The following is a 26461-nucleotide window of genomic DNA, read 5'->3' as shown; positions in this document are numbered from 1 at the left end:
ACCTATATATTCCTTCCCAGAAATAAAAGTATGAAAAGAAATAAAACCTTATTTTTTTCTTTTGTTTGTTTGTCTTTGTTGTTTTTTAAAAAAATAATTAAAGTTGCCATATCCCCACAGGTTTGGTGGCTAAGAAGATAGGGGGGATTCAGTTAAGTGTGCTGCACCTCACAGTGGTGGAAGGGATCAATGATTCCCCAGCTTAGTCAAATAATGTGAGTCAGAAAAGATGGAAAAAGATGTATACTGTGATAATGTTCCAGTCATGCTGAGCTAAGCTGAGGGTAGTATGATATAACTTTCTTATATGGATTTCTAATGCTTAACACCTTTTTTAGGGTTTTGAACCACATAATTGAATCAGGTGTGCTTGCTGAATTCCACTGAAGATAACAATTAGATCTGTTCTCTTAAGAATCCAGTCAGCTCACTCGTATCATCTGGTAGTTTATCTCTTATGACTCAGGCTGTTTCCTGTCATTCCGCATGGCTTCAGCCTACTGACTAATCCACACTGAAGTGTATCACTATTTCCTCTAAGTAGAGGCATATTTTGTATAAATGGGATTTTTTTCTTAGTAGATATATTTCATATGCTTTTTTCATGGTTTAAGAAAAGCTAGAAACAACTCACCTTTTTTCAGTTAAGAACCCACATTTTGAGTGAGTACCGCTACAGGTTTGTTAGCCAAACCCAAAACCTTATGGCTCATAAGTAGGAGTATTTCTCTTCTACAACCATGATTACAAGCTTTCATAAGGGTTTTAAATGGGAATATCTATGAGATTATTGGAGATAAAGGAATATTTCAGAGTGTTTTGGAGATAAGCATGGATTCTATTGATTGCGTCAAGCTGAGCTCATGATTGCTTTTTACTTTTACCCAAAAAATGTTTGTGCAGTCACATGGTACACAGAAGTACATGAAGCTGTACCTAGTCACTCATTCCTTTGCTATCATCACCTCTATATGCACAAGCACGTGGCTAGCCATACGGTCTAATCACAGCCTAAATTATAGCACAGGATAATGTAGAGTTGTCTTGGCAGAAAAATAGCAAGCTATTAAGTTGTTTATTATCGGTATATTAAAGACACCAAAATCTTTGCTTTGGAATGCACCAAAAAAAGAGAGTTAGAGCTGAAGCTCTCCAAGTGAAATTTTCTTTCTCATTTCCCTCTCATATTACTGGACCTTCGGTGAGCCAAGACCGTTGCTGCATGCTCAGGGAGTTTCCAAAGCTGATAGCTCTGTACTCACCTCTAAAAGCAAAATTCCTTTAGATTTACTTCAGTCTGTTCTAACTGTTCTGGCCAGCTGTGTGCCTCAGCAATATAGCATTAAATAAATAAATAAGATCAGCACTAAATGTAAAGTCTTAGGATCAAACTGGAGTTCAGCATTGCCAGTCCTCCATGCGTTCATAAGCAGAGGTAGTCTCTTTCATTACAGTGACTAGTACCCTTGGAAAAAAATCTCACATAGCTTTTCAGGCCCATAAATCAGAGTACAATTCAACCAGATAAAACAAAGTCCATCTACAATTCTGGAATATACAAAATATTGAGTGTGAGTATTGTGGGCATTGACTTTGGCCATGCTAAACAAAGCTGTAACAGCAGTCATTGCCGGATGTTTGTCTACTGCTAGCATCTGGCAGCCTGATTTGGAGGAGGAGGGCGGAGGAATTTTGGTATGCAAATTACTTCTCTGTGGAGTCAATCTGGAGCATATAAATATTGACAGAATCATATTGAACAGTTCTCTGGTAAATCATCCCCACCAAAGAAAAATGGAATTCTTTTATGCTCTGGCACTAATAGCAGGAATTCTAGTTGCTTTTATATTACTGGTTTTAATTGCAACTTCTTATGATTCTTTCAAGGCAAAAATTCCTCCTGAAGTTGACCAGCCATCAAAGCTCAGCTTGTACCATTACTTTTATACTCTGGTGGAAATTCTGGTGAGTTTATCATGCTCTGTGATATTGTGATTTTCAGGAAAGGAAAAAATTGAGTAGAACTATAAATGTAGCATTTAAATATTGCAACTGTGTGTAATAGGAACCATATGGTAACACAGACTTAAAGGCAAAGGCCAAAATTTGATCTGGTATTTTAATACTGTATATAAAAGCAGCCTTCATGAGGTGAGCTCTTTTAAATACTGAGATTTGCATGTTTACATTGCAATTGTAACTTGATTGCCTTCTATAATGAAATGACTAGTCCTGTGAAAGACAGAATGGCTGAACAATAATAGCTGGACTTTCTGTATCTGAGTGCACTTTGATATATTTGAGGTAATTTCTTAAACATTAATCTACCAGCAGTAATTGTATTACCCATTAATCATGTTCTTATTTCTGCAGTGGCTGAATTACTGTGTCTTGGTGAATTATCATAGAAATATGTAGGTTGGAAGGGACCTCCAGAGGTCATCTAATCTAACCTCCTGGACAAAGCAGGTTCAGTTAGAGCTGTTACTATTTATTATTTAAGTACCTGGAAACTAGACTCACTGTGCTATCTACTTTGCCAACAGAGTAAGAAACAGCTCTTACCCCAACAGATTTCAAAGAAGACAACAGGAGCAGACAAAAGCAGCCCAAGCCCTGTTATGTTTGGCATATACCACATCAAAAGAAAGTCTGCAGGAAAACCACAGAGTGATTTCATTTATGTTTGTATGGGGCTCATCTCAAGCAGAGGTGTTCTCTAATCCCCTACTTGTATGTGTTGAACACAATAACTAAGGCCCATATCCTGAAAAGTCTTTTGGGGCACTATAGTCAATTAAAGACTTACATGGGTTGCTTAAACTCACATAGTAGGCATTCACCAAATCAGGTCCCTCATTCTCCAGTGGCCTACAACCCATGTACCCTTCTGCATTTTCTGTCACGAAAGAAGAGTTGCTGTCCTTACATATCTCAGGCTGCTCTTCATGTTAAGCTATATATATGAACTTAATATAATAAAATGACTAGATGTCATTAGGTCCTCTATGTTTCTATACTTGGTTTGATGAAAAGATTATTTCAGATGATTCTCCTTACTGATGCTACTTCTACAGCCTCTATGTGGTTGTTCTGCAACAATGGAGATATTCTATCTCTATTTATAATATTCCAGAATTTTCAACTTCCTTTTCTGGATAGTTTTAAAGATGCATTTCCACATTTGCTATACGCTGAATTTAATTTTCTTGAGCCCTTTGCTTCCAAAAACCTTTTTATACATCTACTTCTGGTGAATTTCTAGGTTTATTTATATACTTGGAGAAGTAATTGTCCTCGCAGTGAGGACTTCACAGGTTTCTTACAAAGCATATGATGCTCTGTGCATTACAAATGTACGATGAATATACCCTCTTTGTTCTTATGAATGGAGCTCTTCTTGTGCCAGTGACTTATCTGTTTGTACTCCCTACCACATATGTTGCAGCAAAGACCTCTTTTTTTTTTTATTATTTTTTTTTTTTTCCTGCCACAGGACAGTCTTCTGCTCTTTACTTCCACTTATTTGGGATATCTCTAAGAATACCTGCATAAGCAGTTAAAAGTATCATCTAGAGCATAGTTACACATATGATGCTCCTGCTGCATCTATGCACATGCTCTTGAAGAAATCAATGACAATCTCAAACAGAAAAGATGAGAGAAAGCCTCCTAGCTCATATCCTAGCTTTTGTTTTAATCCATTTCTACAGATACGCATTTAGACTGTGCATATTTTACTGTGATATAAAGCTTTGATAACCATTTTAATTGGCAAAGCATTACACTTCAAAGTGACTGAGACAGACAGACTGTCAAATGTAGTCTGTAAGTCCATGAAGCTCAAATGGAGTGGTCTTTGCTATTTCGTATGTGATTTCATAATCACTTTTAAAGTAAAAATCTGGTCACCATATGATCTCCCATGTAAAAAGCAAGTCTGTGCCAGAATTTAGGCATTCCAGCAAATAGTTTTTCAAAGAAAGACCCTATTTCACAAGTATAGGTATACTAACATGCTGATCTGGGTCCTCTTTTTCTTACGTATATACACTTTTTAGAACCTGGCTTATACAATACATTTCACCTACTAATACCAATCACATCTGTCTAGGAATAGATATAGCTTTTATTTATTTTTGTTTGTTTGTTTATTGTTATTGGTTCTGAAGTATTTTGCACTTATTGATTAAAAAGATTTTCGATAGAACACATACCAAATTCCCCATTCTCCTTCATGACATTTTCTTCCCTGAAACTGAAGATGCCTCTATGATGGCAAGAGTTCCTAAGATAAGGAATGGAAAAAGGATTTTTGTTATATTCTGATACCAAGTTTATCATATATATTATTATCTGTCATCTGAGGGCTCTAAAAAAAACAGGGATGTTAGAAAGTACAGATGAGATTAAATGAACACAATACACCAATTCTGTTAACTTCAGTCATTCCAAAATCATCACTTCATCAAAAACACTGACTTACGAGTCACTAGATTTTTTGAAAATTGCTCTTTGGGGAAGGTTATATTGACCCTGTGGTTTCTGCCAGGATTAGCTTGACTCTTATATTGACCTTCTGCCTTCTTCAGGATACCTAAAAATGTCCGTTTTCAACTGTAAGGCAAGAACTATATCTATCCAATTTGTCTGTGGGAACCGGGACTTAAAACAACACAAGCACTGTTGGCAGTACTGGCACACAGCGTTATCAAAAAACTCCAGATCACCTCTGGGTTTCCATTTTTGTTTTCAGATGATTTTCTCCCTCTTCCATGGCTCATGATGCTTCTTTTATTGCTCCTCACTCAACTTGAAAAAAGAAAAAAAATTTTGAAAAAATGCCTTGGTGAGGAACTGGGTGTTGCAACACACTTGACCCACATAAGCTTTGGCTTCATGTATATGTGATAGCTGAGCTCATGCACCTAAGAAAGTTCTGCATCTTTGTCTTATTTTTGCATTTTCATGCAGAAAAATTGCTGTTTAAGGCCAATACTTGAATTCTCTCCAAGACAGAGCAAATCTGAGTTAGAGGCCAGCTACATGAGTTCGGAAAGACCAATTTACAATAGCGTAGCTGGCTATTATTTTATGAGGCATTGATACAGCATGTACATGTATACTTCTGTTGCTCGGAAGAGGAAAATAACATTTGCAAATTGCTTGTTATGATTACCATCATTCCAGAAGGATGAATTGTAATAGTCTGTAATGGCAATTAAGTCACCGTTTAACAGGGAAAGAAATGTTGCTCCTAGCAGGAAATGCATCACTTACAACCTGTGTTCAAAATGAAGGAGGATTCCAGCATGATGACCTCCAGGCTATCTCAATTATTGGCAATTGAATGGCTTTGGATAGGAAAATGTTGTGACACATTCAACAAACCTACCCTGTCTTCAGAGTATCAGTTTTCCCTAAGAAATTTAAGAACCTGGCTCTAGTGCCATTTCCTAAATAACCTGTGGGATCTTGATAAAGGAAATGGTTTTGCTGATGGAGAAGGAGATCAAGTTCAGAATCATTCTCACCAAGTTCTTCATTTAGGCCACTTTATTGAGAAAGCACTTCTTTACTTAGATATTTAGATATTCAAAACCCACCTGGATGCTATCCCGTGCAACACGACCCTGCTTGGCAGGGGGGTTGGACCAGATTTCTCCTGAGATCCCTCTTCCAACCTTAACCTTTCTGTGGTTCTGTGGTAGGCACTACTAATTTTCCTAAACCTTGTTGTCACTGTCCCTGTGGTATGGAAATGACCCAAGACCAGTGAGTTACTGCATCTGACATCATGCCAGGGACATTTTCATCTCACCTAACCTTAAAAACTTCAACTGAGGCATCTGAAGTAGATAGTCTCCCTTTATAATCAGTGGAGACAAACAGACATTTCCAGAGTGTGACTTAACGCAGCTGAAATTGGAATTGTCCTCTAGAACTGCCTCTTTCTCTTCATGGACTAGAAAAGGACCCTTAGGCCTCACAACAGCTAAATTGCATACCTAAACAAATTCTTGATGGTACATGTGATAAAACCAGATCACAGATACAAGAAGGCATTTATATATTTCCTAGAACAAGTATTGCAACATTCCTCCAGAAATAATGGTATCTCAGATCATGAAGATGTACATTTTCACTTTCACAACTGCAATAACAAACCCACTAGAGTTATCTGTGGGAGCAAAGTAGCAAATAACCAATAAATTTGGTTTAATAATAATAATAATAACCAATAAATAACCAATGAATTTGGAAAATAGCAAATAACCAAAATACAACATAGAAAAAGGTAACATGGCCTTTTGCAGCCCCTATAGAGTGGAAAGATTTAGATTTCTTATACTGATTTCTCTCGTTCCTATACTGATTTTTTCCTCTTATACCTAGGCAAAGACCTCAGAAAGTTTAGGTATCTTTAAGGAGCACATACTTATTAGGTTGATTTGTGGTGGACTGCCAGCATTCAGGGATTCAAAGCTCTTCATAAAGGATCTGCATTTTGATGGAGTGCCAGTGAGGATTTACCTCCCAAGATTACCATCTGCAAGCAAATGGAGAGGAGTCATCTTCTTCCATGGAGGATGCGGGATGTACGGAGGCATAAGTAAGGAACTGAAACAGAAAATGAGATTTTTCTAATTATTTTAAAAAATATTTATGGTTGTTAACTATATATAAATTCTCCTGAACCCAAGTGACTGAGGCTTAGTTTGGGCAACTGAGAGACAGAAAGTATTTAATGTTTGTTTTTACTATTTGAACTCTTTAATCTGGCTTTATTCAATATCCTAATTATTCTTTATAGGATATCACCCTCTTTATGGCATATATCTTCCTTATAGTAAAGTGGTGTTGCTAAATAAACAAATTCTTTTTGGTCTGAAAACTTAACAGAAGTTGTTAGTTCCTGCATTCCTCCCTTTGATCTCTGCCTGCAGCATATTTATTGGTTTGTCTATAAACAGCACTCAGTGTAATTCAGTGGCCTACAGCAGCCATTTTTAAATATGTGCCCACAATGCATGGGCTTTAGTTAGGATGTCTTCTTTTCAGTTTAATTTTTTAGAGAAAGCAGATAATTGCAAATATGTAATTGACAAGTCCTAAAAAATACTGTTTCTACAGGCAGCAGACATACACCCATATTAAAAGGTGTTAGGGTTCTGTGATTTAAGGTAGAACACATTGTTGAACAATACCTGTAAGCCAAATCTTCTAAATGTAGCAAAGACAGAATTAAGGCTGATGAAAAACCCAGTGTATCTTTAAATACATTGTAACAGGCACATTTCTGCCCACAGCCTTACCATGGAATAATTTTATAATTAGACATTTTAATATAACATAATTTGGTTGTTTTGGATTTCTGCCTGAATTAGCCACACAGAAATATACTGATTTCTTTGGAGGCATACCACCTGCATCTTTCATTCTTCAGCAAATAGTCAAATCTCTGCTTCAAATATAGAATTTATGTAGACTTAGCTATTGCAATACAATTAGCGTTTCCACAGCAAAATGATATGACATGACTAAGTCAGTCTCCAACTCTCCCACAATTAATTTGAAATAATGTAATAATCTTTTATGAAGATCTCAAGCTACTTTATCCCTTACAATCACTCTAAGAAATTGCATTTAGTAATAAATAATAATAAATCCCTGTTTTTCTTACAGATCAACAGTTTCCCTAAATATATGACTGTTACAGCGTGTTCTGAGGATCAGAAGTCTAGACTATTTTATTCTAGAGAAAATTGGAGTAGCTCACTAAATAGGCAAGGGGCCCACACAGAGGACGCAGTACCAACTGTCCTCTCTCTTTAATAACACCGTTAATTGGTTAGCTCTGTGTAACTCAATCATGGCAATATGTCATAAGAAGGGAGGATATTGCTTCAAGTATTTGAAGCTATTAATTTCATTAACAACATTTGTTCTGCAGGAAGCCACGAAAGAGTATGCCGGTACATAGCCAGAGAATCTGATTCTGTGGTCATGTCTGTTGGGTAAGTGAGCTGCCCCCGCTGCTTCCCCACCTCTGAACAAGCCTTACTTTTCTTTGCATAGAAGAAAAGAAAATGTGCTCTAGTATTGTCCATCCTTACATTGTCAATACGTGTGGGCAAGCACGTGCCATGAAATGACGAGGTACACCTGGTAAGGGGTTAGAAAGTAACCCAAACAGTTTGGCAGCTGTTTTCAGAATAGGCACAGTTGTTTTATGTTATCACCACAGAAATCATCACCTTTGTTTGATAATAATGTATCACAAACCGCTTTTCTGATTTCATGCTAATACTTAGGGGGCTTCAGGAATGATTTTAAAAAGTAAACAATAAGCCTAAAATTTAATATATTTTTAAAACTACATGGGCCACTGCTTCCCTTTAAAGGCATTCTGTTTATGGAAAATGGCTGGTGGCAAAAAGAAACTCTATTTTCCAACAAATTCTCCTGTGGAAAAAAAATCATTACTAAAGAATTTAATAAGTTAGGAGAAATTGGTTTTGAACATGAATTGTTTATTCCACATGTGAGTGAGTCATGGTGTGTTAAAATGACTCTGAAATATTATATTGATACCCTTTTATTCCCTAGTTATTAAGATGTTTACTTTATGAATCCATTGAGTTAGTTTAGCAGAATAGTGAAAAAACAGAATAGCAGGAGCAGTGTGCCTCAGCAAACAGTGAAGGGTTAACAGAGATTGCCTGCACCACTGCCTTGGTAGTATTTAGCTTTTCCTTATTAAACCTAATATTCTCCAGAAAGACCCAAGACTGCACAGACAGAGAATAAAGAACTGTAGTTATTAAAAATGCATCTTGCTCTCAAAGGAGAGGTCAATATTTCATTCCCTTAAACCTGACTGGGTGTTTGCCTGGGCTGTTATGCCTGCCTAGCTTTTTTCATCACGTGCAAGTATGTTGTTGGTTAGGAACTAAACAGACTGTTACTTTAACATCACTCTCCTGCAAGCCGCCCATTTCAATTAACAAAAGAAACGAAATAATTGTCTACAGGAAGCTACTTTGTCACCACAGTACATTTACTGTGTGGTTGCTTATAAGAATATTATTAAATTACTATTATTATGTTACAGTGTAATAATAATATACAATACTATACTAATATATACTAATACAATAAAAATATAATAATCATTGTCCCCGGTGTAAAAGCCTTGGGAGCCAGAACTTGGTTGGTTCTCTGGGCAAGCAGGACTGACTTACAGCTACACTTACATACCTGCAGTCAGTCCCAACTTGAGAATTGCAAACTTCCCTGCTGACCAGAAAATGAGTAAATGTGTGGTTTTTCTATATTGTGGGTGATTGGACTGCACTAGTCAAGCCCCTGTGTTCTTAAATTATGCTAGAACAAACCTCATTGATCAACAGTCTCTGAATTTTGACAGAAATGGGAGAGGAAGCTGTTCTGTTTTTCTTTAGTATATAAAATTTTAAACTAAGTAAGTAACATTGCTTTTGGCATTTTTTTGGTGAAAATATAATCCATGGATGCATTTAAGTTGACACATTCAATCAATTATCAAATATATATATTTGTAGAAATTGCAGTCTTGTATATTTCAGGTATCGTTTATCTCCTGAGTGCAAGTATCCAGCCCAGAATTTGGACTGTCTCACTGCTGCTGTTCACTTTTTGAAGACTGCAGAAAACTATGGTGTGGATCCTGATCGGATTATCGTATGTGGGGACAGTGTAGGGGGCACTTTTACTGCTAATGTTTGCCAAGAACTAGTAAACAGAACAGACATCCCGAAGATACGTGCCCAGGTCATGATCTATCCATTTCTCCAGGCCATGAACTTTAACCTGCCATCTCACCAGAAAAATGCCTTCACTGCCTTATTGTCTCTGGAACGTACAGTTCATTATATTCTGAAGTACTTGAATAAGGATTGCTCTCTGAAGGAAGCTCTTTTGGCCGGTTCTCATGTTCCTGAGAGTGTGAATTTGAAATACAGGAAATGGATAAATCCAGATCTTATCCCAGAGAAATTCAAACAGGATTATGAGCCACCATTACCCACTCCATGTGTTCCTCAAGTCCATGAAGAAACTAAAGAACTGTTTGAGACAAGAATTTCACCACTGTTAGCAGAGGATGCTGTTATTTGCCGCCTACCTGAGGCTTGTATAATTACCTGCGAACATGATGTGCTCAGGGATGATGGATTGCTGTACAAGAAACGCTTAGAGGACAACGATGTAAAAGTGACCTGGTACCACATTGAAGAAGGCTTCCATGGTACAATAGCGTTTTTTGGTTACAGTATTTTCTCCTTTCCCTCATCAAGTAAAATAGTGGATCACGCTGTAAACTTCATAAAAGGCTTTTAAAATGTCTTCTGGAAGACAGTGACCTAGTGTGCAGACTGAGCGTTAACCACTTTGTAGCTATTGGATATCTAGGCAAGAAATTAGAATCTCATCAAGAAATACTAAGTTGTGATAGCATGGTCTGCTGAATTCTGACTTTCAGTTGCTATTATTTGGCAACATGAAACTTGGGAACATGCATCTTTCACCTTCCTTTTTTTATTATTAACCCTTTAATTGGTATCCTTGTTTTGATGTTCTCTTATTCTGTTGTAAGAATTTTTGTTTTCTTATGTCAAAGAATAAAACCTCACCGTTTATATAGCAAAATACATTTTACAGCCTGCAGTATATGAATAATCATAAATATGCACACACATATCCACATAACACACACAAAATCAGTATGAGAGCACAGATATAAAGTGTTCCCCCAAAGCTTCTGGAGAGTAAAGGCAGTTTCACTGTTCCTGAGATGAGCAGTAATCATCAGTCTATGTACATAGGCAAACCATCGGTTTGGGCTTGGTTGTAAAATCTGAAGTGGGTAATTGGGTTCTACTTACAAATCTGATTTTAAAGTGAAATAGGTGGCACGGAGGGGATGTATGGAAATGAGAGCTGCAGAAATGAAACTGTTACCTGTAAGTATCTGAGACTGGCAACACAGAAGTAAGGGAAAACCTCACAAGCAAAACTGAATGTCCTCTAAACCATTTTCTGTAAAGTTCCTTTCTGAGAGGCACTTGGTTGTATTCAGGGAAGACAGAGACACCCAGAGCTTTTTGCCATTTTGTAACAAACAATCAACTTATTTACTGAGAATTTGGAGAAAAATATAAAAACAGCACCAAAGATGCTTGAACTGTTTCTGTTAAGGTTCAAAACGCATTAGAAAAAAAAATCACAGGTCAGTAGTTACATTAAGACAGACCCACATTTGTAAAGGCAGGTGCCTGAATAACTGCATGTCAAAACAGCTGGCCTTGCAATGCCTAAGAACTACAAAATATTTCATCATCGTTATGCAATCACCTTGCGCTTGTAATAGCTGTAAAACATATATGCAAGTGTGGAAAGAGGTTAGTATGTTATCTTAATTTTCTGCCAGCTGAACTCTGAGTAGGAAGAAAATGTAGGGTTAAATTCTTCACCATATTAATTAAATGTGGTGACATGTTAGCAGTTACAAATCTCTGGAGCAACCAGTATTTAACTTGTGAATTCTTGTTCTCCATTCCCTCAGCAAAATGAAATAGTGTTTCTCCACGCTGTGTTGACACCAGAGAAATTTAGTTTCATTTTTCCCATTTCACGTACTAGTAATTTACTATTGGAGCAAAGAAATTCTTCCAGGAGTAAATAACATGATAAAGCACACAATGTTCCACTGACTGAGGTTTACAGGATTTGTTTTGGTGATACAACCTGATATGAAATTGGCAATTCATTTTGGTTTCTGACCTCAAGAAGAAAGCTGGCTTACCAGCTTACATGTTGGTAGCATGAGCAAGAGCAGCAGTGAGTCAATAACTGCTCTAAAGCAGATGTGAAAAGCTGGATAGTATTTGAGCAGTTAATCCATGTCAAATTCTGTTCTGCCACAGCAATTTTGTTATCTGCACATGAGCAGGCTCACTTAAAGTCAGTTTGGGTATGTCTTCATGAACTTCAGTCAAACCTGTGAGTCATGAGACTTATCTTTATTCAGGATCAGCTTATTACACAAACTGCATCTTCAGTACCTGTTCTTTTGATGATTCCCACAGGTGCATTTTAAAATTTCTGGAATCGAAGTCCCTCCTGTCTGATGGGAGAGGATTTTGTAACTGAACTGAGCAAAAGTCCAAAGACCTTGACAATACTACGCATGTGCATCTCTCCCAAAGTTTTCAAACAAAGGAATTGACTAAAAACAAGCTCAGCCTATTGCATTACCCTGTAACATTCTTAATCCTCTTCATCCACCTAGTATTTTGAAACCACTGCACAACTGATAATTAACTTTTGCAATAGATAGATAGATAGGTAGGTAGATAGATAGGTAGATAGATAGTTTGCCACTGATAAATATCATATAAACATCTTTGTGGCTCTTGGCAAAACCACCCAAATATGCTTATATATAGTACTCCAAAATTCTTCCTCTGCCACTTCCCCACCTTCCAAGCTGTGACTGTACTGAGCAAAATCTTCTGTAAACTATTTCACTCTTCTTGTACCTAAATGATGGGCTCCCTGAAAGACAGCCTCTTTCCCATGCCATACTGGTGACCAGCAGAGCAGAGGCGTTTCAGGGACAGAAGACTGAAAGGCATTCCCCATGTAGCCCTCCCCATTTGGAAATATACTTCTCTGCTTGGTTATCATGTTGCTTTTGTTGTCCTTTTGAACACTCTGCAGAACTCTGCCAGTACAGAACTAAGGATGTCCATACAATTCAATTCCACCTTGTATATAACATGTTATGAGATGATCACATACATTTTACATACATCTCATTCATTGCCCTGAATGTTCTACTCCTAGCCAGTTCAGCAATCCATACCAATTTTCTTTTCATTATTCAATGTCTGGACTTAGGCATCATTTATGGCCCACTCTCCAAATTCTGCACTGATCTACTACTGAGGTTTTGCCATGGTCCTTTATCAGTAGGTCTTAATTTACTACAAAAGTTAATCAATTTATCTTTATAATGTCTGCAGTATTATTAGCTCTTTTTAACACATGCATTTTAATCTGTATAGAGGGTTATAACCATGGTAGTGCAGATGGGTAAGCAGAGAACAGCAAGTACAGAAACAGCATGTTCCTTTTTAAATAATGACTCCAATATTTTCTGAATTTTAGAAAGTAGCAAGATCTAATTGTCTCCATGGAATTTCCCGTCCTCTGATTTAATTAATTATAGATCTGCTATGTGTCTCACATTCGTGAGATAGAATGCTTGTTCATATAAACATTTCATATGTTCATACGAACTTATTCATATAAACCACTTTATAATATTCGAAGTGTGGAATTAGCTTTCAAAATTATCACTCATTTACATATTTTCCTATTTTCTAAGGAAAGACACAACATAATTTTTAATCTCCTATTCACTCAAGCACTTTCTAACAGCATGTCCCTCTCACTGCCTGCATGCTCAATGAGCTACAGTCAAGTACTTAGAGCACAATCCCAGACTTGCAATGTGCCTACAGAATTATGCACACAAATGCCTTTTCCCCAAGGAATTATGCATGCAAAGAAATACAGATAGTTACAAGCAGGCACAAAACAAGCCATTAGCAGAGTTTGTCAGTACTTCGCATGCAAGCTTACAGCTAATGGCACTAAGTGTGTGCTGGTGAGGATTCGACTGGGGGAGTTCAGCTTCCAAGTTCAGCTTTTCAGCACCAGATGGCACTCCTGCTATGCAGGACTTAACAGGAGCTTCTTGTGTCCAGCAGCACCTCCTCTAAGGAGCCCTCTTCCAGCACCTGAGCAGAGGCGTCCATTGGCACCTGATGTGCCCGAGTCTTGGCAGGTCACCTCAGCAGCACCGTGATTTAGAAACAGGCAGAGAGATCTTGTGACCACCTGAAGACTACGTGAGGGAAGATTTCATGTCTGTTCCAGCTGGCTCAGTCTCCCCTAGCATGTGCAGACACACAACAGAGTAAAAGCTTAAGATATAGACAATGTTGACAAGAATGATTCAGGCACTGGCATTTAGCCCTACACTGGAAATCAGTAAGAAAGGAAGATCCTGAGGCAGGAGAAAATGGGATTTTGGCCTCAGGGACAAATTCCTGGGGTCTCTTCTACAGGAGTAAGAGATAAGGTTAAAAAGGCAGAAGCTGAAGAAACAGAACATACATGTACATTTGGAAAGGTTATTTAGGTTGAAAAGTCCCATCCTGAGACTGAAGTAAGCTTATAAATTCTTGATGTTTGTGCTAATAAAATGTTAAATGTTACTCCATGTACATACAGTGCCCAGAGAAAACTAATTTCTTACTTCATGAACCAACTAGATTGTTTCTTTTCCTGCTGATATCCAGATTCTAGAAGAGTTTTTACATGGAGGCTCTAGCATTGATGACCGGGTGTTGGTGGGATGCTGTGATATCTGCACCTACTTAATGTGTCCATAAGAGTCCAAGAGTTACCAGCTCTTGGTAAAGTGGCAGCAAAAAGATTTGAAAACAGCTGATCTATAGGTGGTAAGAACTTTAGAACAAATGTTCTGTCACAGGTGTCAGAAGACTGCTGAGGTTGCCAGAGGGGCCAAATCTGATAGGCATACTTAGACCACACCTAAGTCATTGGGACAGCATGAAATTTAGCACAAAGCTGAATAATTACTTTCATTATTAGATGCTACAGAAGGGAGCTGCAACCACATTTTGTGCAACGCTATTTCCTAATGCTCTTTTCTGAGCTGTGAGAAAGCTGATATGCACCTCAGTCGTGATAGGGTCCCAAGAAAGCATCCCAATCTCCAGGCTACAGGCAATGTGCCTTTCACCAATATCCCTTACCGAGCTGGCTGACACAAGTGCTGCATGAAAGAATAAACAAAAAGGAATTAGATTTTGTACAAAGCAAGTAAACAACCTTCTGGCAAGGGAGAGACAGGGAATGGGATCTTGGGATATGAAAGTTGCCAAAGTGTTGCTGGATAACATGAACAAACAGTTTGGGCAGATGAAGCAGAACATGGAGTTTCTTCTCAGAGAATGAATCTCCACACTCTAAAATTAACTTCCTTCTTGTTTATTCTAAACAACTACTAAACAGTTTCTGAAATCAGAAATTAAGCATGAGATCTTTTTTTCCTGTGCAGGTCATACACTGTGCATTCTAAAGCTTTGGGGTTCTCTGAGTTTAAGTTTCATTTTAACATACATCTCAAGGTCAGCCTATCCATTGTACTCTCTTCTTGAAGGAAAAAAAAAAAAAGAAAGAAAGAAAGAAAGAAAGAGAAAGAAAGAAAGAAAGAAAGAAAGAAAGAAAGAAAGAAAGAAAGAAAGAAAGCAAGCAAGCAAGCAAGCACTCATTTTACCTGTACTGCTACTTTCCAGAGAACCTGTTGCCTTCACAGTTTGAGGAGACTGGTAAAGAGATGCGGTTCCCAAAGGTGACATCATACGCACTGAAAAAGCTTTGTTTTACAGATTTTTGTTTGTTTCAGGTTAAATCTTGGAACTAATGATTTGTGTGCTGAAGAATACAAGCATGTTATTTCCAGAGGAAGGCACACGGAATACACAGAAAAGAGAAGGCTGCTGATGTCTAGTCTTTGCTACTAGTCCTGAAACCATCAAGTTCAGGTCTAGTTTTCATCAGCTGCAATTATATTTCTACCTGAAATGATATCTGTAAGCAACACTTTCATGAGAAGACAGAGACTGAAGTATTCTAAGGCTCAACCAAGAGACTGCTGAAAAAAACACCACCACCAAAATAACCAAAGAAAACAGTTGGCACAGGCTTTGACCTGCTGGAAAGAAGATATGAACGAGGAACAAGCAAGATGCAAACCACTGATACTTCAGACTGCAGCTGCTTCTAGTTATATTACATTCAAAGATGTAATTGCATGACTGTGTACAAAAGCAGTCAATCTATCAATCAATTTATCAAGCTGCATCCCAAAGAGCAATTCTGGTTTGAGCTGGAGCCAAGACAGCCACAAAGGGAGCTGTTGGGAATGAGTTTCCTTTTTATTTGTTGCACAGTTCACAAACTCTAATACTAAATTACTGTGATATTCACCCCTGCAAAAAGCACAGAGACTAGTCACCATTTAAAACTCCTGTAAGGTATACATGTACTTCAGTGCTTTGGTTGAATCCGAGTACCAAATAAATATTTTACTTGCCCTCTGTGAATGAGAAATGTTAGGAAATACATTAACACCATCTCACCTGAAAACTGAGAGTCCCTAATGATGCTTGTATCTGTCTGGAGGTGACCTTCATGTAATTAGGAATTGCCTGTAAGACCTATCAGAAACAAATTTTCTAAGTGCTACATATAACGTGCAGTTACCTATAATATACCTCTTCACACAAAACTGTCATACATAATTTGAGATCAATCTCTACTGCAGGTCTTGAATCCAAAGCTAATAAAAATCAGCCTAGCTCTGTCGACTTCAGCAGAGCAGATCCACATCTGATAATACTCTTACCAGGAGTTATATAACCGCCCCTATATCCTTCAGAAAGGACGCTGTCAGACACTCACAGAGTTAAATATTATCACTGGAGATGCTTCTGTTTTTTAACAGCTGTATTTTTTTTTCATTTGGCTTGGTTGTCAGCTGTTCCACTATTATTATTTTAGCAATAATGCAATCATATTCAAATGCTCTCAAAACCAAATCCTAACAGTGCCATATAAAAACCCAAACCAAATACTATCCTTGTTTTGAAAAGACACCATTCTAAGCTAAAGAATCAGGGGTGGGGTAAATGCATACATCAGCAGAGGTTTATGTGTATTTGTATAGATACACAAACAAGTAATTTATATGACAGGCACCAAATAAAAGGTGAAGAGAGATGAGATGTTCACAACACTGAAACTTAGATTTCACTGGAAGTCTTAAAAAGGCATGGAGGCACAAGAAAACAAGAAACTGAACAGCTCTGAAGGAGATGGCTAAGAAATCCTATTCCACGGGAACTCAGAAAAGATCCAGGCTTGACTGTATTCAAGCAATAGGCAGAGACATAACAAGTTTTTGTCTTCTTGTAACACTGATGCTACAGATACGCCAAGCACTGGTTCTACGGTGATGGGCACAGAATCAAAACATGTAAGCTGTAAATATGAAAAACTTATGCAAGCCTCCCTTGTGACTAATTGTTACTATCTATTTAATTGTATGGTTTGATTGCCACATGCTTTCATTTTCCTATTGGGATTTTTAAGAGCTGGATGATGGGATATGAAGAGAATTGCTAAACCTGCACCTTTACCTTCAGAAATACTTCCAAAGTCAGAGGGGGAAGGAGGTCACAGCTGCTTCTTCCACTTGACTCCTAACAGTACAGCAAGATGGAACTTCTCTTCACAATTTTTCTGGTTGTTTTGGCTGTTCTTGTGGCAATGTCTTTCTATTATGAACACCCCAAGGCAAAAATCCCGCCTGGAATGAGTCAGCGCAAAAAGCTTTACCTTTTTCATTATATCATGAACTTCGGGTTTGGTCTGGTAAGTAAACTTTGCTTAAAGCTGGAATTTTTAATTTAATTTCTGATAGAGGGATAAGAGATTGGTGATTTTTTTAATAGTATAAATGTCTAAATATACTGCAAATACACAGCTGGATTTATACGGTACCCCTGCAGATAACTTCAGCTCAGCTGGGTGCAAGATGACTCCATTGCTTGCTATACACTGAAGATAACAATATAGAAAAATAAAATTCAGTGGACAGTCCAATATCCCATTTTTTCTGATTGCTTAAGTTTTAGCTTTTTAATCCTGTTGCCTCATGCAGAGCTGGGAAATGTGAGAAGCTACCACATGTTCTATGTGGAACATTGCTCTGTGCAACACAGTGCTTATTTAGAGAATGAGTAACTACGTGATCTCAGCTCTCTGCTACAAATGCATTGCTCTTCTTCTGTGCCATCTGACAGACAGCTGTCGCATTCAAGATCTCTGGTCTTACAGCACGTTTATAAGACTTCCTTTTTTTGAGTTAGTGCACATTTAAAAAACACTTTTGTGATTGCTAAATCAAGATTTCTTTCAGCCTTTTAAATTATACAATTATAAAAAAAAAAAAAGCTTCAGTTTCCTTGTGTTGTGCATGACATGTTCTAATGTTATTAGTTTTTCCTCTCTTTCCTTGCTACACTGCTTATTAAGTTTTTGTTTGAAGCCAGTAAGCTTCTGAGGACGTGACTCATTATGTCCCTTGAGAACACCTCACCCAGCTCCGAATGCTGCTATGATAGTAAAGCAATGAAATAAAATGGGATAGTAAGTCAAATTAAGTTTTCTTACATACACTATACTATGTGTGGAGCTCCACATTTACTCTTTATCCATCAGACAAAGTTTTATCTTTGCGTAATTCATATGTGAAAGGCCAAACTGCAGAATTCAGAAGCTCACTGGTGACTAACGTAGTTCTTTACTTCTAATCTCATTTCCTATTCTTTCTGCTGGCCAGTGAGAGGCCAAGGAAAAGCATTGTACCACATTGTACCTCAAAGGAGCAGAAGGACCAGGATATTAATGTATGATTAAAACAAAGTATAAATGCAAGGAAATTTTGAGTCTGCTGTCAGGCAGATTACTTATGGCAAAGTAGCCAAATCCTTTCAAGGGATGGCAACCCATGAGGTCAAAACTGCAGGGAAAACAAAAGTTTACTAGGAGAGACCTAGTGTTCAGCTGAGACAAAAGATGCATGTGAAGTCACTGGAGACAAACCAGTTTGAAGCAGCTATGTGCAACCTAATAAATTTTATGAAGAATTATTTGCATTTACCTATAAGGATATACTTATATAAAAAGAGCTATGTCTTAATAAGGTTGCACCGAGGAGCTGTGGATGCCCCATCCCTGTAAGTGTTCAAGGCCAGGTTGGATGAGGCTTTTTGCAACTTGGTATTGTGAGAAGTGTCTCTGCCTGTGGCAGGGGGTTAGAGCCAGGTGATCTTTAAGGTCCCTTCCAACCCAGACCATTCTATGATTCTATAAAAATTCTTCATAGAAAAATCTACCCATACTTTCTTTTTTTTTTTTTTTTCATTTACTATTTGGTCTATAAGAAGAAAAATGGACAGATCAGTAAAGCTAAACACTAGTCAGAGCGCTTTAAACCTGTCCTTCCTGGGAAACAGACCTGCAATGATCGAGGGGCTGATTAAATTATGCTTGTGTTAATAGCTCTGTAAGCTTTCTGGACCCAATTTATCCTAGTAGTGATTTAGGCAGAAGGGCTGGCACAAACTGGGTGCAGATGGCAGGCCTGTGTACCTGTGTAAAGAGAACAAAGGACTCACACCATGGTTAGCACAGCCGGCACGGCCCTCCTGCTGGCACCAGTCGCTACGTGCGTGTTGCTGCAGGCCCTGGTCCTCTGCCTGAACACGTATCTGGAGTCTCCTTTGTAATCTAACTCGGGTTCCTCTGCCCCTCACACAGTTTTTCTCCTGGTGCATGGAAAGCTCCATGCCAGTTGTTGTCGGTGGGGTCAGTTTTTCAGCATTTCACTGCAAATGGAAACTGGTTTGCAGGCATTGCTGTGCTTGCGCTGATTGCACAGGCCGAGCTAGACAATGCTTCAAAGGAGGTCACAGCTCTTCACTCCCATCCTTTGGCTGTCTCATGCTACCCATTAGGCTTTCTTTTCAAGCTGTCATGTCAGCTAGCATTTTAGAAGATCCTTAAACAATCCACATCCAACCTGCGCAACTACTGGTTTACAAATTACACTGCTAAGCAGTTGCATTTCTTTGCGAGTGCCAAAATGCACATCACATTCGGCCAACTTGGCTAATCACCTCTGATTAACCAAATTTTATGAACATGAAGATCCCAAAAGCGGGATTTCTGGTAACAAACTGGTGACAACTCGTCTAGATACATTCTGAACATCCCTTTAAGTACACATAGCCTGGTCTTGCAGCTTACATGTAAGTGATGACTTTTTTCCAGAAACTGTAGGTGAAAACCCAGTACCACAGGGAGCACACAGACTGAAGAATGGATTTCAATCAGAAAAAGCAAAAATGCAAACTATGCTGACTCCTGTAGAACATTGATGGGAAGTGTGCAATTTAAAACACCACCACCAGATTAAAATTTCATTTGCATATTACCAGAAATAACTATGAAGATTGTGTGTGATGATACTGGTGTCCTTCGTAACTGCAATTTGTTGCAGGTACTCCACAGCAGATATTCACAACCAACAGTGAAGTGACTAAGAACGATATAAATAAATGTTAATTGCTACAAAAATTGACCAGTGAAACTATTACATGTTTAACAAAAATGAAATGTCACACACCAGAGGGAATTGGAGAATTAAAGAAACAAAAGTTATTTTCCCATGGACATCATAGAGGAGATCTGCAGAAGGAACCAGTATGAGACTAAAGCTAGGCTACAAAATGATCCTTCTTGTACATGGGATCAGCTCTTCAAACGGTACAAAATGGGCTATCTGCCATATTTAACAGGACCACATTATTAAACTACATGAGGTCTGTGAAATGTGAGGTGAAAATGCAAGACTCTCACTATGGGATTTTAAGATACATTCAGTATATACCTTTGTATATATAATTGGTTTTTGAAACACATCTATATGAATAATGGCAACACAACAGATTATATTACTCATTAGAGAAAAAAATTACAACATTTAATCCAGATAGAGTGGAAATGAGTGATATTGCCTCGTATTTTTCTTCATAGACTAGATCAGACTGCAACCAAAACAGCTTAAAGCCATCCAGACGCAACATAGACTAGCTCAGACTGACTCCAATCTTCAGCTTTGAATGTTTAAGTACAAATCACTGAGCTATGTGAATGTTGAGCTAAGGTTCAAAACTATTCTTGTTCAGGAGGCCAGCTGTGGTAGATACTACAGAAAAATGTTCTGCAAGTTAAAAAGCAGTGAGAGTTTGGGAAACCAAAGAATTAGCCACACAAAGAGAAATTTTAAAATGCTTTAACTACTGTCTCCTTTTGTTCAAACACAGGGCTACTTAAACACCAGTAAGGGGAAGTATTTGACACCTTCTATCTACTATTAACAGCTTGAGTGTTCTTCTACTGGTATAATCTAAGCCAGGATTTCACAACTGCAAAATGAGTTCAGTTGAAAAACAACATGCCAACATCTAAACTTTCTAATATAATCCAGAAATTATTACCAAAGCTAACCCTGTGTTCTGCTAAATAGTACTGATAACATTTTTGCCAGAGATGCACGATGGTATTAACGAACCAGTGACAGTGATACTGAGAAAGTGACTTACAGCCAGGTTTGCCCACAGGAAGGCTTTGCTTCTGGAGATGCACGGACACAAGGCAGAAGATTCTTCTCAGGCAGTTACAGAAGATAAATTCATCCATTCCTTTCAAATCTATTGCCCTCTGAGTTACAGATTTTCACAGGGTTTGCATTACAACAAAGGTGTACCCACATCATCATAACTGGCCACTTCATTGTCAGAACCATCAGGAGACAAAGTTTGAACTGACCATGGAAATTTAAGCTTTTGTGCTCATCCTCCAGGTAAGATGGAAATTTGTATTAATTTGTGGTTTCTCTTCCTTTATTAACAGGCAACATTACTGGAAAAAATTGGTATCACTTCAGAAGTCCATTTCCTCAGGATTATAATGGATGGAATACCGCCACCAAAAGATAAACATCTTTTTATCAAAGACTTAAGATTTGAGAAGGTTAAAGTAAGAATATACCAGCCAAAAATGTCAACCAGTGGACAGAGAAGAGGAATCCTTTATTTTCATGGCGGAGTTGGACGGTTTGGAAGCATTCGTAAGTAATGTAAATAATATGAGTTGTGTCTACAAATACTATGCAGTTACTGATCTGACACTGTATTCTTAAAAGACAAGATGAGGTAGTAGGTAAAGCATTATAAATAAAAAAAAATCATGCCAGGATAGCAGAGTAATTTTACTTATATGCAGCAGGCATCAAGTTAAATGATCTTTCTACAGATCATGTATCTAGAACTTCTCTGATCATTTATTGTCTTTTCCCTCATGCTTATGAGAAAAGTTGAAAATTTCATATTTTTTTTTTTTTCCCAAGAACTCAGTTCATGCTCACATATATGTGCAAGCTTGTGTATATGTCCGTATACTGTTGTGCATTTACAATGGAAGTGCTTACAGGGAAAAAATGCAATTTGGATTTTGAAATGGAAAGGGGTAAGAGATTAGATGGTGTCTCCTAAAAAACAACAACAACAAATGCTAGATTTGGCTGCTTTTTTTTTTTTTTTTTTCTTTTTCTTCTTTTAATGACTTTTCATCTTCAATGCCACTTTGGCAGTAGCAGCAGTGGTGCTTTCTATTAACTTTTCAGTGAGGAGAATGAAACAATGAATGGTAATAATTCCAGGTTTCTTACTGGCAAGAAGATTCCCACAGATGCAATGAAACTATGAGCAATGCCCAGATTAGGTCATACCAACAATAGAAGATTTACAGTGTATCTTAATCACAAAACAGAGATTAAAAAACGCAGAATATTTTCATCTGACTTACTTTTCAAACAAGTTACAACTCCATTGATATGTTTTGTTTTTACAGAGGCCTATGAAAGAACATGCCGCTACTTTGCTACGAAAACCAACTCAGTGGTTGTGTCTGTTGGGTAAGTGGAGTCGATCCAAACACGCAACGTGACAGCCATTCGTGTCTCCTTTCCAGGTTTATAATTCTTTAATGCTTTAGTCGCTGCAAGCCAATTTCCTAGCAATCTGCGTTGAGTATTTGTATTTAATGATCACATGCATTTCACCAGTGCTAATTACCCTTAGAAAGAACTAGTCAACTAATCCCCACTTATTTATTTCCAAATTTCCATTATAGCAATTGTATAATTTGTAGCTACCATTAGATGAGGATGTTTTTATTTCCTAAAGCCATATACAAAGCACTGGAAGTTGAAGCCTGCATTGTGTTTGAAATAACTACCTCTGTTGATAGCACAGTTGCCCAGACCGCTAAATACTCATTTTAGTAGTTCTTCTGAAAAACTACGTATGTGTGTGCACAGAGTCCACATTTCACTTGCAACCAACCAGAGATGACTATTTAAAACCTTTTTGTGATGAGCTGTAATACATTTTTAAAATAACCAAATTTTAAAAATTCATGAAAACAGTTGTTGTCTTGGAATTTAATTAAAATTGCACTAATCACTATTTACAGCCCCAAACACTTGAAGAATTATCAGCTCTTACTGATTCTGTTTATACAAAATTCAGCTTATAGAAAAATGCTGAAACCTTTTTGTATTTTCGTTATCCATTTTCTACACTTACATTCTCTAACCATGTGTTTGGATTTTTTTTTTGTCCAAATTTTGGAAATCTGGAGAAGTAGAATTTCTGACAGATGAATTCACACATATGTGCCTTGCCATCTAATTGTACAGAAACTCAGTGTGTGCCCTCAGTCCCCTGAGTCACCTGCTAGGCAATTAAATACATATTTTGCAAAGATAGAAGAATGCACTGACCCCCCTCAAACATTAACAATCGTAGCAATAAAACAGCATAAGCAGTAATTATTAGCAATTCTGTTGGTGTAATTATAATCTCAGAAAGTTGTCCTATCTTCAGCATGAAGTATATGAAAGCACGAATGTTAAGGACAACAAGGGGACCATTCGTTAGATATGACTATGTTAAAACACTTTCATTCCTATTTAGGTATCGCTTAGCTCCTGAGTACCCATATCCAACCCAATTTGAGGACTGTCTCACTGCCACCATACACTTTATGAGGACAGCACAAGATTATGGAGTAGACCCTTCTCGCATTATTGTCTGTGGAGACAGTAGTGGAGGTACACTCACTGCTGCTGTTGCCCAAGCACTTGTAAACAGAAAAGATGTCCCAAAGCTGAGAGCACAAATCCTTATATATCCTTTTCTCCAGGGTGTAAACTTTAATTTGCCTTCCTATCAGCAGAATGAGGCCATTCCCATTTTGTTAAAGGAACGAACCATCTCTCTTGGTTTGAAGTATCTCAACGCAGACTCGTCTGCCGTAAACAATGTGCTTCAAGGTTGTCATGTTTCAGAAGAATTGAGACTGAAGTATCAGAAATGGCTGAGTCCTGATAACATCCCTCACGAGTTTAAAACAAGAGGCTATACACCAACTACAGAACAACCATTCTCAGAAGAAACCTATAAATTGGCCAAGACTATTCTTGAGCCTGTTTTTTCACCACTGCTATCTGAAGACAGCGTTATTGCTCAGCTTCCTGAGACTTTCATTCTGACCTGCGAATACGATGTACTTAGAGATGATGGACTGCTGTACAAGAAACGATTAGAGGATCAGGGTGTAAAAGTGACCTTGTGCCATCTGCAAGAGGGATTCCATGGAACAATATTCTTAGCAGTTTATGGTAAGATAGCATCATTCCGATCTGGCCTCAAAGGCCTGGAAAAGATAACAAAATTTCTAAGGTTGATGTAAAACTCAACCTGATTCTTTCATTCCCTTTCCTGATTCCTATTGCTCACTGCTTGCAAAGATTTTTCAGAAACACCTTCATTTTCCTTTTCTTAAACCATCTCTTGAAATTTCGGCATTTGATTTATTGTCTTTTTTATCCAAGAAATTGATTTTGTGATGGCTTTCTCTTCATTTTTACTTACGGTATGCAAAACCAGATGAATTTTCCTTTCTTCTACCATCTCCTTCAAAGTTTTCTGTTGTACCCATAAAAGATCTGCCCCCCCATGGCAAGTGTTTCACAATGCATCATAGATTAACAGAATCATTCAGGTTGGAAAAGACCTCTACACTCATCTAGTCCAACCTTTAACCTAGTACTAAGTTCTACCACTAAACCATGTTACTAAGTTCTAAATCTACACATTTCTTGAAGACGTCCAGGGATGGTGACTCTTGGATTGCCATTCCAATGCCGCACAATCCTTTCAGTAAAGAAATTTCTCCTAATATCCAACCTAAACCTTCCCCTGAAGCTTGGCTTAATAAAGTTCGAATAATAATATATAAACTGTGACATATAGCAACCATGGTCCATGATTTATTGAGATATTTATCTTATAAAAGCTGAGATTGAGACAGCCTTGAAGAGAGGTGAATGTCGCAGAATAGATTTGAGTATAGACATAAAAGAAAGAAGTTTCAACCCTGCAACCTTACTCCTGTTCTGGGACCCCCAGTATGAGAGAGACCTAGACATACTGGAAAGAATCCAATGCGGAGCCACCACAATGAGCCAGGGACTGGAGCACCTCTCCTGTGAGAGAGCTGGGACTGTTAAGCCTGGAGAAAAGGAAGCTCAGAGGGATCTTTCCAATGTCTATAAATATCTGAAGGGAGAGTGCAAAGAAGATGGAGCCAGACTCACCACTTCTTTCTCCTCTAATTCATAAAATAATGATACCTTCTTGATACCAGAACAAGAAATCACAGAAAACTCAACCAAACATTTTTGAGTTGAATATAGAACTTGAGCACTGATGTCTAATCATGAGACACTACTCCAGTACTTAGTGGCAGCCAGTTAAAGAGTTCAGATCTTAACATGCAAAGTAAAAGAGAAAATCACATGGGGTATAACATGTCACAAAGTTTATTGCCTTGGGAAAGGAGGCTAATAAACCTACAGCTTTTAAAGAAAAAGAGTAGCTGACAGGTAGATAAACTATAGTAACCCAAATATTGATGATTTACATTTTCTAGTATAATCCAAGTCATTCAGTGTCCTGGTTTTCAGAGCTATCAACAACACCCTTAAAAAGAGAGACATTTTGCTGAAATAGTAACCCTAAAATTCCTGGCTCTCAGTAAAATCACTTAGAATGATATAAATACATGAAGATAAGAGGAGAATGAGTTTATTGCCATGATTAGATATGATGGTAAACTATGGGAGTTTAAAAAAAAAACAAAAACACTAGCAAACAAGGCTAAACACATTTCCAGTCAAATAAGTATACTTATTTGAAATCTTAAATGTTTTTCATGACAAAGTTATATCTGGTTCCAGATAAAAAGATTTATACTCCTTGATGTATAATCAACACATATAATTACATAAAATGTTTTATATCTATATTTTACATGCATTTTGATAAAAAACAGTTTGCACATATGATTTGTCATTTAATTTAAATCTGTATTAAGGATTCATAATTGATAATGAATTTCTGAGATGGAAGACATTCTCCAATAAAAATGTCACCGTGATTTAAATATGCTTGTTGCATTCTAGTTATTTCTTATTTTGATATTAGAAATGTGAGTACTGCCTAGAAATGTCAGTAAACATTTTAATGACACTGTTCTCCTGAGATGAATGTTTCACTCTATAATT

At 37.6% G+C, this 26461-nt stretch overlaps 3 protein-coding genes across 5 annotated transcripts in view; 2 read left to right on the top strand and 1 right to left on the bottom strand.

The window, feature by feature from the left end:
* The window catches only part of DHRS3 (dehydrogenase/reductase 3), an 80931-nt gene that overhangs the window by 32810 nt on the left and 21660 nt on the right, over window positions 1-26461 (bottom strand). For 2 of the 3 annotated variants that reach the window (XM_084495229.1, XM_084495225.1), the window contains exons 1-2: window positions 6440-6578; window positions 4218-4288 (exon numbers count right to left, since the gene is read on the bottom strand). The gene's annotated coding sequence lies outside the window, so the exon portion shown is untranslated. Of the gene's footprint in view, window positions 1-4217; window positions 4289-6439; window positions 6622-26461 lie in introns of those variants that run through there. The other variant, XM_084495231.1, reaches the window with a different exon arrangement.
* LOC311422312 (arylacetamide deacetylase-like 4) lies at window positions 1795-10693 on the top strand (the record flags this gene model as incomplete). Its single annotated transcript, XM_084495222.1, has 4 exons — window positions 1795-1965; window positions 6397-6613; window positions 7955-8018; window positions 9609-10693. The coding sequence occupies 4 exons, from the start codon at window positions 1795-1797 to the stop codon at window positions 10378-10380; spliced, it is 1224 nt and encodes a 407-aa protein (XP_084351348.1). The 3' UTR covers window positions 10381-10693.
* On the top strand, window positions 17419-24585 carry LOC311422314 (arylacetamide deacetylase-like 4; the record flags this gene model as incomplete). Its single annotated transcript, XM_084495224.1, has 4 exons — window positions 17419-17574; window positions 21682-21898; window positions 22681-22744; window positions 23808-24585. The coding sequence occupies 4 exons, from the start codon at window positions 17419-17421 to the stop codon at window positions 24583-24585; spliced, it is 1215 nt and encodes a 404-aa protein (XP_084351350.1).

This window comes from Aythya ferina (genome assembly GCF_964211825.1).
Source record: "Aythya ferina genome assembly, chromosome: 21".
NCBI classification, from domain to species: Eukaryota; Metazoa; Chordata; class Aves; order Anseriformes; family Anatidae; genus Aythya; species Aythya ferina.
This window is presented reverse-complemented; position numbering and strand designations above follow the sequence as displayed.